Source organism: Leptidea sinapis, chromosome 27 (assembly GCF_905404315.1).
Source record: "Leptidea sinapis chromosome 27, ilLepSina1.1, whole genome shotgun sequence".
In the NCBI taxonomy this organism is placed as follows: domain Eukaryota; kingdom Metazoa; phylum Arthropoda; class Insecta; order Lepidoptera; family Pieridae; genus Leptidea; species Leptidea sinapis.
In genome coordinates this window covers 8,379,143-8,396,964 of record NC_066291.1, presented here as the reverse complement: position 1 = coordinate 8,396,964, position 17,822 = coordinate 8,379,143, and the positions used below count along the sequence as shown (strand labels likewise).

Here is a 17,822-nt window from a genome sequence, read left to right as displayed (position 1 = left end):
GTAATAAGCAATAAATCAAATTAGTTTTACTACTTTAAAATTGAAATATATGTAATTTGTGGCTTTATTCATTGGCTGCGTAAAATAAATAATGTACAATATTACTAAGAGGTATAACAGTAGCTTGTTATTCATCCTCTGTAGGGATGTCAACCGAAATCTAAACATCGAAACACAGGAACGTTGCCGGCCCTTAAGAATGGTGCACACGCTTTATTGATGGGTAAATGTCATATCGTCATCAAACACAACACAAGAAATCTTATTCCATAGTTTGGTTGTCAGTGGAAGACAGTTTCTTGAAAACCGTACTGTGTAGAAACGCCACACATCCAGATGGTATCCTAATTTGTGGCGTGTCATGCGAATGTGGAATTTGGCGACAGGAATCACTTCAAACAACTCTTCGGTAGGATCCCCGTGATAAATGCGGTAGAAGACACAAAATGAAGCGACGTCTCTAAGCAACGCCAAGATATCTAGCCGTTCACAGAAGACTGGGTCCGCTACAATTCGAGCAGCTGTGCGTTGCACGCAGACAAATGGTTCGAGCTGATACTGGCATGTGTCAAACCGGAGATGACAGCAATACTCTATATGTGGCCGGACCTCCACTTTGTAGAGCGCTAGAATGTAGAGCATTTCTATGCCGACCATGGCGAAAACCTGCCTGTCGGTCGTTGATCATTTGTGGATCAGCTGGTTTTAGAGAGCAGGTATGTGTACTCTATAATCTATAAGACTAATAGAGTACGCTTAAATAATCTTTTTAATATAACATCACACTCATTTACATAAGACAAATAAATACTTTCCCAATAGGCACTTATTTCATGGCGCGCTTGCCTATAAGTTTCGCATCTCGCATCTCCGTTTTTTACAAGATTACATCCGTCATCTGTCAATCTGTCAATGACTGCACATTTCATACGATTACTTTTTTCTTAGAGAGTTTTGCTAGGCTGCTTTTTGAAGAAAAAGATGGCAACCCTAGTGTTCAGTGGTGTCTGTCAAACACTATTTGTATATCCTAATGTGCTACTACATTAAGTTGACTATGATATAATAATATAATATAATATTGACACACTTTTCACACAAATTATCTTGCCCCAAGTTAAGCATATATAGCCTGTGTTATGGGTTACAAGACAATGATATATTTAATACAATATACTTACTTAAACATACATAAATTCATATAAACATATATATAAATATACATACATACATTTAAACATCCATGACTCGGAAACAAACATCCATATTCATCATATAAATGCTTGCACCTACAGGATTCGAACCCGGGACCTCTAGCTTAGTATGTAGGATGATGTGAGCTGTAACACATCTGTTTATGCCTGCTTTCTGGATCCATGCCGCGAATTTGATCCAGTGAATTATGAAATCCGCTGGAGCAAATTGCGCGCCTCAGGTGTCCCTGAATCAGTGATAGAGGTGTTGAGATACTGATACGGGGTACAAACGATTCATGTGAGGTGGGGCGACACGACCTCTGATGCCTATAGGTCAGAAGGCGGGGTTCGTCAGGGTGGACTAACCTCTCCGGACCTTTTTAACGTGTACGTTAACGACCTGATAGGCGGGCTGAGGAGCACTGGAGTCGGCTGCCATATCGATGGTGTTTGCTTTAACAACCTGAGCTATGCTGACGATATGGTGTTCCTTAGCCCGTCGATCAAAGGTCTCAGAAAATTATTGTCAGTCTGTGAGAGTTATGCCAACTCTCACGGACTGAAGAACAATGTCACGAAGACTAAAATGCTTGTTTTCAAAGCGGGAAAGGGTCCAGAGAAAGTTCCCGAAGTGTATTTGAATGGAACATAGGTTCGAGTTGTTGAGCAGTTCAAATACCTTGGACACATTGTCACTGACGATCGCAAGGACGATCTCGACATTGAGCGGGAAAGGCGGGCATTGTCGGTTCGGTGCAACATGCTCGCGCGCAGATTTGCTAAATGCAGTGATAAAGTGAAGGGCATCCTCTTCAGGGCATACTGCTAGTATTTCTATACCTGCCAGTTATGGTACCGATACAAGAGGGCGTCCTTCAGCACCGTAAGGGTGAACTATAATGATGCATATCACATTCTTATGAAGTTACCGCGGTACTGCAGCGCGTCGATCATCGCCGAGGCGGGAATTTCCGATTTCTTTGCTTACATCAGAGCTCGTATATCTTCCTTCTGGGAAAGATTGCGTAGCTCTGGTAACAGCATCCTCCAGGTGGTGGGCCAGGACCTGCGTAGTCCAATGATAGCCCATTGGCTCTCGACACACCGGGAAGTAAATAGAAAATAGCTTTGGACACAAAGCTGTTTTCTTTATGCTTTTATCTGACTGAGGGCCGATTTTTCAATCCTCAGTTATACAACTAGATAAGAGAAATTCGACGGATAGCGCAATTTCGAATTTTGCAACAGGCAGATAGAAGTTATCGAACGAATTAAGACTATATCGGGTGATTATATTTATCGGCCCCTTTGGGAGCCGGTTAAGAGCTATCGGTGGGATACTTAGGACGTGTTTATAAGTTTTTTAGGCTATATTTGTATATAACTAATAAGTGTATTATCTATTCTTAATTCTATGTTCTAATAACTATCATTATTTGACGACAACACGCGTAATTTATGTTATAACTATCTAATATAGTAGAAATTATAATATTATAATGTATATTTTTGAGACAATTGACGACTTCGCGATTGAAGAAGAAATCCATTTCCTCAAGAAGTAAGGACCACGAAAACAATTTTAAATTGAAATAAACTGAACAAATAAACGAATGAATAAAAGGTTTGTTGTTATTAATTGTTGTGATCAATGTCTAATGTCAAACAAGCAACCTTTGACATTTCTCTGTCTTATGCGTTAAATAATATAAATGTCCATCTCGCTTGCACGTATGAAGTGTGAAGTTGCTTCGACAATACCACAGACAACTATTCTTTGGATAAAAAGCGATTGAAAAATTCAAAACTTTTAATCGTTAGATAAACAGTAAGTTAATTTTATTCTCTCGATAGTTATCTGGTGATTTATCTGAGGATTGAAAAATCGGCCCTGAGTTAAATAAATGTAAAAAAAAATATATAATTGTATTTGTATACTATTTTATTTGTACGACTCAATATTGTGTATGGGATTTTATGCCTGCAATAAAGATATTAATATTTATATATTTATAAGAATATTTGTTACATATTGTAATGAACTCGATACGCTAGCCTGAATCATGAATATTACTATTAATGTATCCTATTTCTGTCATGAAGCAGTAATGTGTAAACATTTCTGTGTTTCGGTCTGAAATTACTGGGCCTTAACATCTTATGTGTCAAGGTGACGAGCGCAATTGTAGTGCCGCTCAGAATTTTTGGGTTTCTCAAGAATCCTGAACGGTACTGCGATGTAATGGGTAGGGCGTATCAATTAACAACAGCTGAACGTACTGCTCCTGTCGCCCTTATTTTCGTAAAAAAAGAAGCTCTGCTTGCGAATACCTACTAACATTTTAGTATCAACTTTTAATTCTGTATTTGCAGTAAATATAATATGTAGGTTCGTAAGGAGCTTTCTGAAAACTATATATCGGAATGAGTGGCCAAATTAAATTTGGGTGTTGAAATAAAAAAAGATATATTTATTATTCCTTTGGAGCATTGTTTAATAGACCATTACGACGGTGTATTTTGCAAGAATCAATACGAGACGAGCAAACCGACCAAACAGTAGATTATTAAGGTTTTATAAGTATTATTATTGAACAAATATAGAGTTACGATATTTTCCTAAGATTGACCACCTAAGATAATAGTATTCTAACAAATGACAAACAGAAGCGTTCTAAATCGGTTTCTTCAACAACTTTAATAACCAGCAACTGTAAAGTTTCTGTTAAAGGTAGAGCATATCCGAATGAAAACCAGCCAATAAGTAGTGATTTAGTATTAATTTATGATGTTATTTACTTTATGTCTAACTGCGAAAACTTTAGCAGAACTTGCAACTATACCAATTAACATTTCATTCCTAGTGTGGTCATAAATTCCTTTTAAACTTCATCATCACACAATCATAAGCCGGGTGACGTCCACTGCTGGACAAAGGCCTCCCCCAAAGATTTCCACGACGATCGATCCTGCGCTGCCCTCATCCAACGTATTCCGGCGATCTTGACCAGATCGTCGGTCCATTTTGTGGGGGGCCTACCTACACTGCGTCTTCCGGTACGTGGTCGCCATTCGAGGACTTTACTGCCCCAACGGCCATCTGTCCGTCGAACTATGTGCCCTGCCCACTGCCACTTCAGTTTCGCAATCATTTGGACGGTAACTTTGGTTCTCCTACGGAACTCCTCATTTTTGATCCGATTTCTGGCAGCAGGGAAATTCCATTGCCCTCTGAGCGACCATGAGCTTTCTCATAAACTCTTAAACTGATATGCATTTATTTATTAAAGTCACAACAATAAATTTAAAAGAATTCTTTTCAAAATGACTATTTTTGGCAATTTAATGCGAGCTTTTTATGTCCGGTCACAAATCTAATTTAGTTAGTGCTGGGTAGAATACAAATTTCTTAAGCGATACGATGTCGAAATATCGCCTGCTTCAAGGCCATGTCTTCTGTGACTGATCATAGCTTGTAGTCCAAGGGGTGCGGATATTTTCTATGTATTTATGGATGTACTAATAATATTAATTGTTCGGATAATTTGGCAACAGCCAACAAATACGGCGTTACCAAGTGATCTGGAATTATTTACCTGTACGCCCTACTTCTCGGAAGCAGGATTATACATACACACAGATCAGCCAGGTTTTCTATACCGTTTTACTGCAACGGCAATTCTGTTTCATCGGTTATGCTAAATAACATTCAGATAATTCAAGAAGAATTTTAATAAAAATAAATACCGAATTTGAATTCCAATTAAAACACAATAAGTTTACAATAAAATAATATAAAATTGTTTATTTAGCCACTTATTACAGTAGACATTTAAAGCTACATCATTGACTCATTATATAATTGGCACATGAATTACAAATATTCATTCACAATTGCATGACGCTCATACTGAAAAACTAACTGATGCCTGCGACTTTTGTTAATATTCATACAAAGTTTGCATTAAAAAGACAAAAGATCTATACACTAGTATGTCGGGTTTATTCTTATATTCTTTTTCTATGGGTCTATTCTTTTAAAAGCCGCTAGACCACCTGGGGTTCTCCGGAAGACCAGCGCTGATCATATCAAGTATGGGTATGAACAGTTTTATGCTAAGGGTGAACTCCTTTTTTCTTTTCCTCAAAAAATATTCAAAACACAGTTTATACTTTACTACGTTTTTATAATATATATGTATAGATAAGCAAAAAACATATCATATCTAAATACTCTATCTTTTGGTTGTGTCATTTACCGGACCGTAATAAAATTAATTAATTAAAAAAAAAAATTATACACTTATATTTGTTTAACCTGATGCTAACTGAACAGAGGCTAATCAAGGCGATGTCGGATGTACGGCAGATAATCGTAAGCACACTACGAAATAAAAAAAAAACATTATGAATATAAAACCGAGAGCGTCGTGCAAGTGTCTATAAAGCGTTCAGTTTAGGTACTTTACTATTAAACTTAATTTTAAATAACATATAAATAGTCAATCACAGAATATTGTGAGTACCTCTGGACCTACCTTTATGGTCAGTATTGAAAACATCCAGTTTACATACCTACGTAATAAAACATCTTAAAATAATAATGTGTTATTGGCATCTTAATATAAAATAGTGTAAGCACAGTTTTTGTTCAAACAAGAGAATATTTATTAACAATAACTCAATTAATATTACTTTCCATTGTCATATTTTATCAATTCATAATATTTAAAATAAATTCCACCTGAACATGGACGAGTAAAAAAAAGAAGGACTCCGCGCCGTGATATTAGCAAGTGAATCACCGTTATTCTAGTGTGTGTGCGGTTACGGGGATACTAGTTACACAATTTTTTCTCCCTTAAATAATCACATATGGCCACAAATACTTATAAAGGATCGTTTTTACACTTTTTCACAACACACGGCTGTAAAAATATTTAAAATATTTCATTGAGACGCAAACTGATCTGTCACAGACGATGACAATTCTCATAATGGCCGCCTATCGGCCTGTAGTAGCGTAAGTGTGTGCGTGGGGCTATGTATTTACACGTTAATCGGCTTGTTTCGGTGCTACACTGTTATGTAAGGTGACACGGAGTCCTTATTTTTTTACTAGTCCGTGGGTAGGAAGTAGAAATTTATCAGGAAATATTCACAATGATTACAATTATTTATCTAACTATCGTAATTGGATGGATTATAGACTAGTTTATTTGTGAATTAAACAGTTAATTAATGGCACCCACAACTTTTAACGACCATATTTTTGTATTTACGTAGTATTACATTCGAGTCATCTGTGTAGTATAGGACGGATATCGGCGACAATTTGATTGGAGCACATGATGGTTTCGGCACCTGGAATATTACAATTTTTTTAAACATAAGCTGGACTATATCGGTGTTATTTCCAAAAAAATATTTAAACATGGCTTAGACACGTGTTTTGGTAAACAGTGACATAATTATAATAACGTCAGTGACCTAACAATAACGACGTCTATAATGATGTTTATCTCTTTCTATTACAAGACAGTGTTTAGCTTGTGTTTAACTTAAACGTCGTTAAGCACAACATAAACTGAAATGTACAGGAAAAAAAGGAACGGAACGCGATTTTTGTCAGCTGTAATCTATAAAGAGCCTCTTGCTGTTAGAAAACCGGTAAAAACAGGCCAGGTTTTATACATTAGTGTGCGTGACAAGCTACGTCTTACACTCGCGATTTGTATGACACTTTGAAGTGTTCGTGAAGTGTCGTTCGTTCGCTCAAAATAGAAGTTAATTCTACATTAAATTGTTTTCGACGTTTTCACAGCTGTCATATGTCTAGATGTATACCTAAATGATATAAGTATCTGTCATCGTATAATCTAACCCCATTATTATTATTAATGGTCCGCTAACTTAAAACAGCCGTTAAGGAGTGTTTTTTCTCATTCTGACTTAGGTCAATAGAAGAAGACAGAGTGAGAATTAAGTTAGCAGACTATTATGAATAAGGGGGTATATCTTCCTTGAATATATATTACAAGCTTCGACTCGTGTTTAAATATAAGCAATTTCTAAAGATTGTTGAACGCTAAACAACAGAAAGACAGAATTGTAATAGAACTTATTTAAAACAAGTTTTCAACACATGTTTAACTTTTTTGTAATAACACAGTAAAATATTTAAAACAGCTTCACTCACGTTCAACAGCTGGTGTAGGTACTGACGAGTTTCGGGCCGATCAACGAAATTCCATACGAGTGCGGCAAAAGATAGATTGGAAAAGGCAACAACGAAACTAGGATATCCGAGCACATCGGCAGTGTGCGCAAAATAGACACCAACACCTCAGAGGTGGCAGAAGATGCCGTCAAATCCAACACCAAACATTATATTTGGTTTGATGACGTCAAAATGTTGGCCCGCAAAAAGCACTTTGTGCCAAGCAAAGTTTTTTGAAATGCAGTGCCGCTGTAAATCTTAAATGACAAGGGACACCTATTAGGAAACCCGTGCTGTTGAACGCGCGTCCTAATAAGACACATAGTGCCTCCGATTATTCAAGTGGACGGACATTGTGAGTATATTTTGTGCTCGCGTGAATAACAAGCGGTTATAGCACGATTGTTATCGTCGCTCCGCCGTGTTCGTCATCACTGCAGGCGCCCCCCGCCCTGTCAAGCCGCGCGCTGCGAGCTCAAGTACGCAGTGCTAGAATGGGTGCGACCGCGAACTCATTAACTCACTCTGATTAAGGCGAAGAGTAAGCAGAAAACACGCAAACATGGTGTTTTTAGAAAAGTTTTGTGGTGAAAATGTAGCATTTGGAGCTATGAACACTACTTAATCCTGTTACACATATCCTTAAGTCTTATTTGTAGGTTGCTAATGCTTGCTGTTGGTTACAGTTAACACTGCCGAGCCTTTTTGAACTACCACTTTTCTTTGAAGTTAAACAAGTTTTTTGGCATGGCGTGACGCATTTTTTTGGTACTTCTCTCAGAAAAGTTATTCTTATAGCTTGTACTTTTTTGTGTAGGTTCATTTATTCAGATAAGTAGTGAATAACGAGAATTGTAAGCATATAAACTGTTTTCCACCTAAGAATTTTGAAAATATCGGCTTTGTTACATAGCTGACGGGCCGGCAGCTGTGAACTCATATCGCTCAAGGTCGCTGGCATTTAGTGTCGCCTTAAGGCCCTCCCACTAGTCCGAAACCAGTGCCTACACAGCTTGAACGTGAGTGAAACCGTTTCAAATAAAAATAGTTTAAAATATATCACGAAAGTTTTAAAAATTTAATAAGCTGGATTGTTGTCGTTAGCTTAATCAAAAGAGCTTTGAACGTAACGTCAATGATTCACAAATTGAAAACAGTAAAAATATATTTTTGTGTGAAAACCAGCGTATGAATGAAAATACTTTATTGCACTTAAACCACATAAGGTTACAATTTGTATATAAGTTGCCATAAGGCAATAAATGAACATAATATAGGATATATTTGGAATTTACACAAACATATACAGGTGTCCCAAAGTTATGGGACATGAAGGGAAATTACCTTAAATATCGAAGATAGGCTATAATACTGAAAGAAGACTTTATGTTATTTTTAAAAGTTAGTACTTCTGCATTCAAAGATTTTCTAAAAATTACTTGCCTCGTCTGGAAATCGAACTGACTTAAATGTAAAAAAAAAAACACCCCTACTTTTATGATGCCAATCGAAAGAATGGCCAAAAACTAATAACTCTTCTTAAGTAACATAGTATTTTAAACCTCCATAGTATTTTAGATAATCTGTATAAATACAACTGAAATTTATACTGTTAGATATATACAAAAGAGAATAAAAATAATATTTAACAGCGTACCTGAGTAGGGTTCAACAGATGAACTAACGTCTGGACAATGGCGTGGTTAGTTGCATTTTTGTGTGCGTTCAAAGGGAAGTTACACTCTCCGCTGCAGTAGAAAGCGCCATATCCTTCGGGGGCAATAATCCAGTCCTGTGAAATTGGTTTCGCTTACTTCTGTTTCAAGTGTAGTGATTAATTTTAAAATTTGTGCACGTCCGTACATTTTAAAAGGACTCTATAAAAATCTATTTGTATCTAGTAAAATTGGTGGGCATTGTAAGTTTGTAAATAAAATTTGAAAACAAAATTTTTCATAAAATCGATGCGGGACTCGAACCCGCGACCTCTCGTGCTCTTAAAACTGAGCTAACCGTTCGAGTGACGTATCATTGATAAAATCTAGTATGCTTTTGTTCAACTCTAAGGTTGGGGCTTCATCTACAGGATCTACTTTACAGTTGATAACCTGCTATTGCCAATATTTGTTTATTAGGAAATTGACTTGAGATGTCGCTCTTGCAAATCTAAACAATATGTTATGTTTTTAAAGTGAAAACCCTCACTTAAATATCATAAATTATTTTAAGGTAATTATTTTGCGCGGTTCTTAAACACCCACGACATCGCGCAGTTAGAGAGGAATATTAAAAAAGGTACATGCTATCTTTGGAGTATTCTGCATAAAACAGTCGAGTTGCTCCAGGCAAAGATGTTTACTGGATTTGACACCACACCCACTCGGTTAGTTCACGTGGGCATCACAGCGATGAGATGAGATACATATTTATATCCCAACTAGATGACCCAGCAAACGTTGTATTGCCATATAAAGTTATAAAAAAATCAATGATTAAAATATTAAATATATAAAAAATAGATGACGAAACGACATTAAATTTATCGTACTAGAATTATTGTATTTGATTGCCATCTTGCAACTCTATTACGTATCTGTGGATGTTACAGAATAATATAAAAATCGCGATACAAAAAAAATGTTGATCGTAGACGGGCGAAAATTTTATAGTTGTATATACTTTTAATGCTGGATCATAATAAAATAAAATAAATTGTCAAAAAAATGTATTAAAGTCACACCCTTATGCTTTGGGGGTATGAAAAATAGATGTTGGCCGATTCTCAGAACTAGGTACCCGATATACACACAAATTTTCAAACAAATTGTTTTAGCCGTTTCGGAGGAGTTTGGTTACAAACACCGGAACACGAGAATTTTATATATAAGATAAATAAACATATTCTGGGGTAGTTAGCCCCGTTATCCAGACGCGATCGGACAGGTGTGTTGACCCAAAATAAGGACGGCCCTCATGTATATATATTGGTTATTTAAAAACGCTGCCCGTTTCTGTAATATGTATTTGTTTTCTTATAATATACATTGTTATAATATTTTAATACGAAATAATAAAAATAAAACAAAAGCATTATTTATTATTTATGCATGTTGCCTTTTTTTTGAGGTTGTTATTGTGAACGTATTGTATCAAGTATTTTTATTAGATACTGTATTTTGTTTTTTTAACCATTTACATTCACGGACTAGTAAAAACTCCGCGCCGTGATATTAGCAAGTGAAGCACCTTTATGCTAGTGTGTATGTGGTTACGGGGGATACTAGTTACACAATTATTTCTCCCTTAAATAATCATATATCCATAAATACTTTTATAGTATTGTTTTTACACTTTTTCACAAGGCACTACGGCATTTTTGAAATATTTTATTGCGATCATAATGGCGGCCGATCAGCTTGTAGTGTAACGGCCATTTTCAATAACGTATCTCAGTTACGGATACATTGCTGTCACCGTTTAATGACAAGATCTAATCTATCCATAGTTATGTCCAATATAGTTATACTTCAATACTTTATGTCGATAGGTTATTGAAATGTAAGTAAGCGTAGAAGATAGATTTGTCTACCTCTAGTAAGTTAAACTAAGGATAGATAGGTTTATGCGTGGGGCTATGCATTTACATGTTTACCGGCTTGTTTTGGTGCCTCACTGTTATGTAAGGTGACACGGAGTCCTTATTATTTTTCTCGTCCGTGTATACATTATGAAATATTTTTAAGTTACTTTCAATATTTTTTATTACTTTTTGTTATTTTTAATTTTTATTTAAGGGTTAAACTGATTAATTAATAGTTAAGCATTAAAACTGCATTTTAGTTATAATTAATAGGCTTGATATCTTCTGACATCGTATTTGCGTTGGTATTATTTTAATGATTATCTGAATACAAGGTCTAACCAAGTAAATCGTACACCTAGAAGTGGGTAAAATCCCATAAAAATATACAGGCGCAGCTAACATAAAGAGCAGCGGTGGATTTACACTAGGGGCAGTTGGGGCAAGTGCCCAGGGCGGCAAATTTTTGAAAGTGAAAAAAATTTATTAGTCTTATCGAGATTGTGTTATCTATATAATTAATTAATTCTGTTAATTAATAATTTTTGGTATTATTGATAATTTAAGAAATTCAATTTATCCATTATTTGTAAATTATAATTTTGGCACGTTTAGTCAAAATTAATAATAAAAATGATTTAATCAATTTATTTCCTTGGAGGTTTTAAAATAATAATCGATTTTTTTTATTTTATGGAATTAAAGTAATTAAATTAGTGTTTTATATTTTTACTTAAAGTAAAATTCCAGTATTGGGGCGGATTTTATTCCGGTGCCCAGGGGCGGCATTAAGTTTAAATCCGGCCCTGATAAAGAGTATGTATATTTTATAATGAATGGTACTCCACACCTGCCATTCCAAGTCCTTGAAACTAACGTATAACGTTTGAATCTCACAGCTCCTAGTTGTCCAATGGGATGTATCTGTAACAAACAAGGAAGGGTTACTTTACGACCATGTTTTTTACGAGTGGTATTATTATTGTCTATTAAGATGGACAGTGGGATATATGTTTAATCCCTTCTGGAGAGATTGCATATTCGTCCGCCGAGTTTCTTGCGCCCATTCTTCTCAGGTCTGAGGCAGTCTCTTTTGAATGGGTGGTAGTTTTTGACGTTCAATAAGTGATTTTTTATCCTATTTTGAATAAAAAATATTTGAATTTGAATTTGAATTCCCTTTCTTGTCTGGGTGTCGTTACAAGTGATTACTTTATCACTGTATTATTATCATGTTGTATAATTTTTATTTTTGCATAAACTTGTAACGAAGAGCGCAAAAATGGCGCAATAATATCATTCTAAAAATTACATGTCTCATTGCATACATGCATTTTTTTTAATTAAAATAAAGGACGAGACCAGCAGGACGTTCAGCTGATGGAAAATGATACGCCCTGCCCATTACAATGCAGTACCGCTTAGGATGATTGAAAAACCCAAAAATTCTAAGCGGTTCTATAACTGCGCTCGTCAACTTGAGACATAAGATGTTAAGTCTCATTTGCCCAGTAATTTCACTAGCTACAGCGCCCTTCACACTGAAACACAGTAATGCTTACACTTTACTGCTTCACGGCAGAAATAGGCGCCGTTGTGGTACCCAAAATCTAGCCGGCATCCTCTACGGAGGCAAAGGAGCCTCCCACTGGTTAAACCAACCAACAAATATTGTACAGGTCATACGTTAAATATAAATAAAGTACATACATACAGTATAACACTAGAAATAAGGCTTCATAAGATACATAATAGCTTTAAGGGTAAATGTATACACTTCTATAATAAAGTCCCAGCCACTGTTCAAGCATTATCTATAAATAAATTTATATGTGTTATAAAAAAATGGCTCTGTCGTAAATCCTATTACTCCACTGCTGAATATCTAAATGATCGGACAGCCTGGGACTAGATTGCGATTATTTATAGCAATAGAAATGACTGTACGAGAGTTTCTTGCGCCGCTTCTTCTCTCTCAGAGCGCCATTTGTTTCCGAAGCGGTAGTAGTATCTAGTAGTTATTAGAAATGACATCAAAAAGAATTCTAAAGGAATCAATTTTGAGAAAATAATTACCTTTTATGCCTTTATGCCTTTTACAATTTTTTCCTGGGTCCAAAAAATGTGTAAGCTTATCGTTAAAGTGTCGCACACGTGCATGACTATGTAGTATACATACCACGGTCGTAAATTCCTACTAACCTGTTAACGGATTCCTTAAATAGTTCTCCGAATATCCGTGAGAGCGCCACCGTCTAGCTTCACGCTTTCGCCTGCCGCCTGCGGTGTCAAGTTTAGGTCCGTTCTTGAAGAATGCCACTAGGAACGGCTGTTTTCCCTCCGAGTTAGGACCACGAGTTTCCTCTAAGCCTATTTCTTCAGGTTTCACATGTCGCTCTGGAAAAGAAAAATTCGTAACTACATATATTTATTAAAAAAGACACTACACAAAATGCCTCATGCCACGCTCAGCTAGACGCGACTAAGGGAGCGTGTTAAGAAAGAGGAAATTTTTTTAATAAGAAGAATTGACAAGACAAAAAGACGTTTACCTCAGTCAGTGCCCTCTAGCGGCCGCTTTCAATAACGTAGGTATCTCTAGTTACGGATACATTGCTGTCACCGTTTAATGACAAGATCTTATATATCCATAGTTATGTCCAATATAGTTATAGTCCAACGCTTTATGTCGATAGGTTATTGAAATGTAAGTAAGCGTGAAAGGATAGATTTATCTACCTCTAGTAAGTTAAACTAAGGATAGATAGATTATTGAAAACGGCCGTAGATTGACTCCAATCTTGATTTTTGAGAACAAAAATTCGGGAGAGCACCGTGATTGCGTTCGTCAGCTCGACCAGCGCTGTTGACCACTTAAAGCCAACCGAAACACATTGACCCATAAATCTTAGTATAACTTTTTTTGCGCTCTTTTCAATAAAATATACAATATTGTACAGTCATTTCTATCGCTATAAAATAATCACAATCTAGTCCCAGGCTGTCCGATCATTTAGATATTCAGCAGTGGAGTAATAGGATTTACGACAGAACCATTTTTTATAAAGCATTTAAATTTATTTATAGATAATGCCTGAACAGTCGCTGGGACTTTATTATAGAAGTGTATACATTTTATGAAATATCCATTGATTTTGACCACCTATATAACCACTGTTAGTGACCCTGCCTACTGCGCTAGAGGACTCGGGTTCGAATCCCGGTAGGTGAAATCATTTATATGATGAATATGGATATTTGTTTCCGAGTCATAGATGTTTATATGTATTTATGTATATTTTATTCAATATTACATAAGACGAGCAGGACACTCAGGTGGTGGTAATTGATACGCCCTGCCCATTACAATGCAGTGCCACTCAAGATTATTGAAAAACCCAAAATTTATGAGCGGCACTACAACTGTGCTCGTCAGAGACAGACATAAGACGTCGTAGACATAAGATGTCAAGTCTCATTTGCTCCGTAATTTCACTAGCTACGGCGCCCTTCACACCGAAACAGTGCTGGACCTATTTCTGCTGTGAAGCGGACGTCTTCCGGATGATGATGATGATGAGTAATTTAAATTAAATATTTATAATTTTGATTCAAATAGGCTTACTTTTTGACAAATATATCATTGATGATTGCAGCGACTGTTCAGGCATTATCTATAAATAAATTTAAATGCTTTATAAAAAATGGTGAAGACTTTGACTTTAACGGACATGTTGCCACGTAAAAAATATTGAGGGGAAGTTACGGATAGCCGCTCGCTATTAATATTATATGATGATGAGTATACCTGGCTGAGAATGTGGATGCAGGGTGACGAAGAACCCGCGGTTGTCTGCCGGGGCTCCGAGCCAAGACGCCAGCGCGAGCGTCACGTTCAGCTCCAACCAACCTTCGGACCCAGCGCTCGTGTTCACCGCGGCCACCTTCTCCATCTGCATGCCACTGGAACAAAACAGATTATAAACAGAAAGAAATAAATAACTTTATTATCAACAAAAAATACATATAGGTGGGTATAGTATCTATAAATCTTATGTTAAATGGAACTGAGAGAAAAAATCAACATTCACAATAACACTCCGCGGCGTATTGTAAAAAAAAGCTGACTCAATCAAAGAGAATTTAAACACACAACATCTCATGTGATTATGTTTCTTGTGATTAGTGTGAAGGAAATATACTGTGTCGGAGTGTTTAAAATTTTTCGCTTAGTGTTATCGGATTTATATATTAAGCTTCTGTTTGTGGACTCTCTATACACAATGCACTTGAGGCACCACGATAACACTAGTTTTCAGCAGCCTCTAGTGACATTTGGTGTAGACACCTTCTATTATCTATAGTTTTTTCATCAATTATAGTATAGTACCTACTTATCAGCCTAGCGAAAGAAAAAAGTAATTCACTCGATTGTATTAAACGTGCAGTCATTCATATATTGACAGATGACAGCTATAATCTTGTAATAAACGGAGATAGCCGAAATCCATAACGTTTTAAGCAACTGTTCGCTTTCAAACTCAGCCGGATTATACGTCGGCCCCAATCGCCATACTGTAATTACTACTGTTTCAAACTTATGTCAAATCACTGTACGTTTCATACTAAACTAAATTTCAATTTGTACTTAGGCAGTCCCACCTCTAATTACGTAGTATTTACATCCTCTTCGGTACTTATATGTAAAGTATTAACAATCTTATTGTATAGATTCACATTAAATTTATATAAATACTAGCTGACCCAGCAAACGTTGTATGGCCGATATTAAAATCGCGATACAAAAGTAACTGTTGATCGTAGATGGGTGAAAATTTGAAGTTGTATGTATTTTTTAATGCTGACTCATAATCAAATTTAAGAAAAAAGTCAAAAAATTAAATCGTGTGGACCACCCTTAACATTGAGGGGGATGAAAAATAGATGTTGTCCGATTCTCAGACTCAATACCCAATATGCACTCAAAATTTCATGAGAATCGGTCAAGCCGTTTCGGAGGAGTTCAATGTTTAACACCATGACACGAGAATTTAATATATTAGATTAATATTATACAGGATGTGTCACAAGTAATAACCAGCGCTTACTCTCATGGTGATTACTTGTGAGCAACTGACGCAGGTTGAGGAAAGAATTTGTCAGTTTGCCAGCCAAGCCTTGGCACTTGATACAGGGTCTATTTCAGTGTAATAATGGAGCATTTTTATATAAGCGAAGGAACCTAAAAGCCAAGTATCTCAGCTGAGGGTAAGCAGATGAATAGCACTGCCCTTGGACATCTGAAAAAGTTATCTTGGAGATGCGATGCAGTTCTACCATTTGCCATTTGAAGTACGTATATGCTCTTTTCTTGAGGGTATCTTATAACCCTTAATTCGCGATACCAGATTACTATTTCAATATATTTCCTGCTCTTGGTAATGTTTTGGCCTCTCTATCGATCTCTTGTAAAATCCATCGATGGGATGACGTATTGGTAAATTTTATTTATATGAATGATTTGGTAATAGATATGCGTTTTCTATATTCAGAAAGATTCGTGATCGTTTGCGAATGATACAATGTCTGGATTCTTAATAATATTTTAATGGAGATCCAATATAAATGCGGCTTAGAGAAACTAACCATGACCGGCAGCAGATTAAGATTTGTATTAATTATTTCAAATGATGACAGTTAATTAATGAAAGAACAAGGTCGAGTTTATGTGAACTTGAACATACACATATCGACACTCACAATTTGTTTGTAAGAAGTTCTATTAAATATTTTCTGTAAAGGAACCACTCCTTTGGTACCTTTTTTCATGCAATAGTATGTAAGCACTGCATTACCATATTATGGAATATATTTCCTTGCGCGATTTTTCCCAGACGATGCGTCGAAAAAAGCCCTTACACACTTCTAAAAGGCCGGCAACGCTCCTGTGACTCTTCTGGTTGCAGGAGAATGAGCGGCGATGAACACTTAACACCTCTTCCATAAAAAAAAACGTGTTTGAGTTTGAAGGGCACCGGAGTTAGTGAATTTACTTGTTTACTGGGATTTAATATGTCGTAAATTATATTAATTTATTAATTATCATTAAAAAAACTAATTTGAATTGCTATTGTTATGAGTAAGTTATTATAACTTATAACCATTATTCAATGGTAATTATTATGGAAAAAAGAAGATGACAGGCATGGAGTGCCGCTTCTACTGAAAAAACCCGCTCGTTTCTACGAGGAGCAAGAGATATCTGCTGCGAAGGGCAACAAGCCCCGGTTAGCTACCCCCTCACGCCTTCAGGACGCGGCGATAAGAAGATTATGTCATGATTCTTTGATAAGATAATACGTACATACCCCAAGTTATCGACACTGAGCACCCGATGCGCGACCACGGTGTACAAATCTGTCGGCTCCGCGGTATGCGATGCTGACTGGTGTAAACGGAGTTCCGCGGTGATGAGCGACGAGGCATCGCCGGGCGCGCCTGTCACTTCAAACCACACGTGTCTACCGTGTCCATGTCGAAGCACACCTAAATGATGTTCTGTGGTGGACAAAGAAGAATTAGTCATATTATTACAACCTCTATTGTATGAGTGGTTATTTCTCCAATATATCACAAATTATAAAAAGAAAGCTTCCGGTAGAAAGTTAATAAGTACTGTTTTTTGTACCAGTGGGGGATTATAGGTACCACGACAATGCTTATTTCTGCTGTGAAGCAGTAATGTGAAAGCATTCCTGTGTTTCGGTCCGAAGGGCGCCGTAGCTTTAATTTAACTAAATTACTGGGCAAATGAGACTTGATATCT

At 36.4% G+C, this 17,822-nt stretch overlaps 1 protein-coding gene across 1 annotated transcript in view; it reads right to left on the bottom strand.

The window, feature by feature from the left end:
- Positions 1-6,367: 6,367 nt before the first annotated feature.
- The window catches only part of LOC126972716 (protein 60A), a 30,025-nt gene continuing 18,570 nt past the window's right edge, over positions 6,368-17,822 (bottom strand). Inside the window, exons 2-7 of the mRNA XM_050819628.1 lie at positions 17,365-17,554; positions 14,805-14,959; positions 13,199-13,393; positions 11,847-11,920; positions 9,074-9,208; positions 6,368-6,560 (exon numbers count right to left, since the gene is read on the bottom strand). Of these exons, the coding sequence (XP_050675585.1) occupies positions 6,435-6,560; positions 9,074-9,208; positions 11,847-11,920; positions 13,199-13,393; positions 14,805-14,959; positions 17,365-17,554 (875 nt within the window). The 3' untranslated portion in view covers positions 6,368-6,434. The remainder of the gene's footprint in view (positions 6,561-9,073; positions 9,209-11,846; positions 11,921-13,198; positions 13,394-14,804; positions 14,960-17,364; positions 17,555-17,822) is intronic.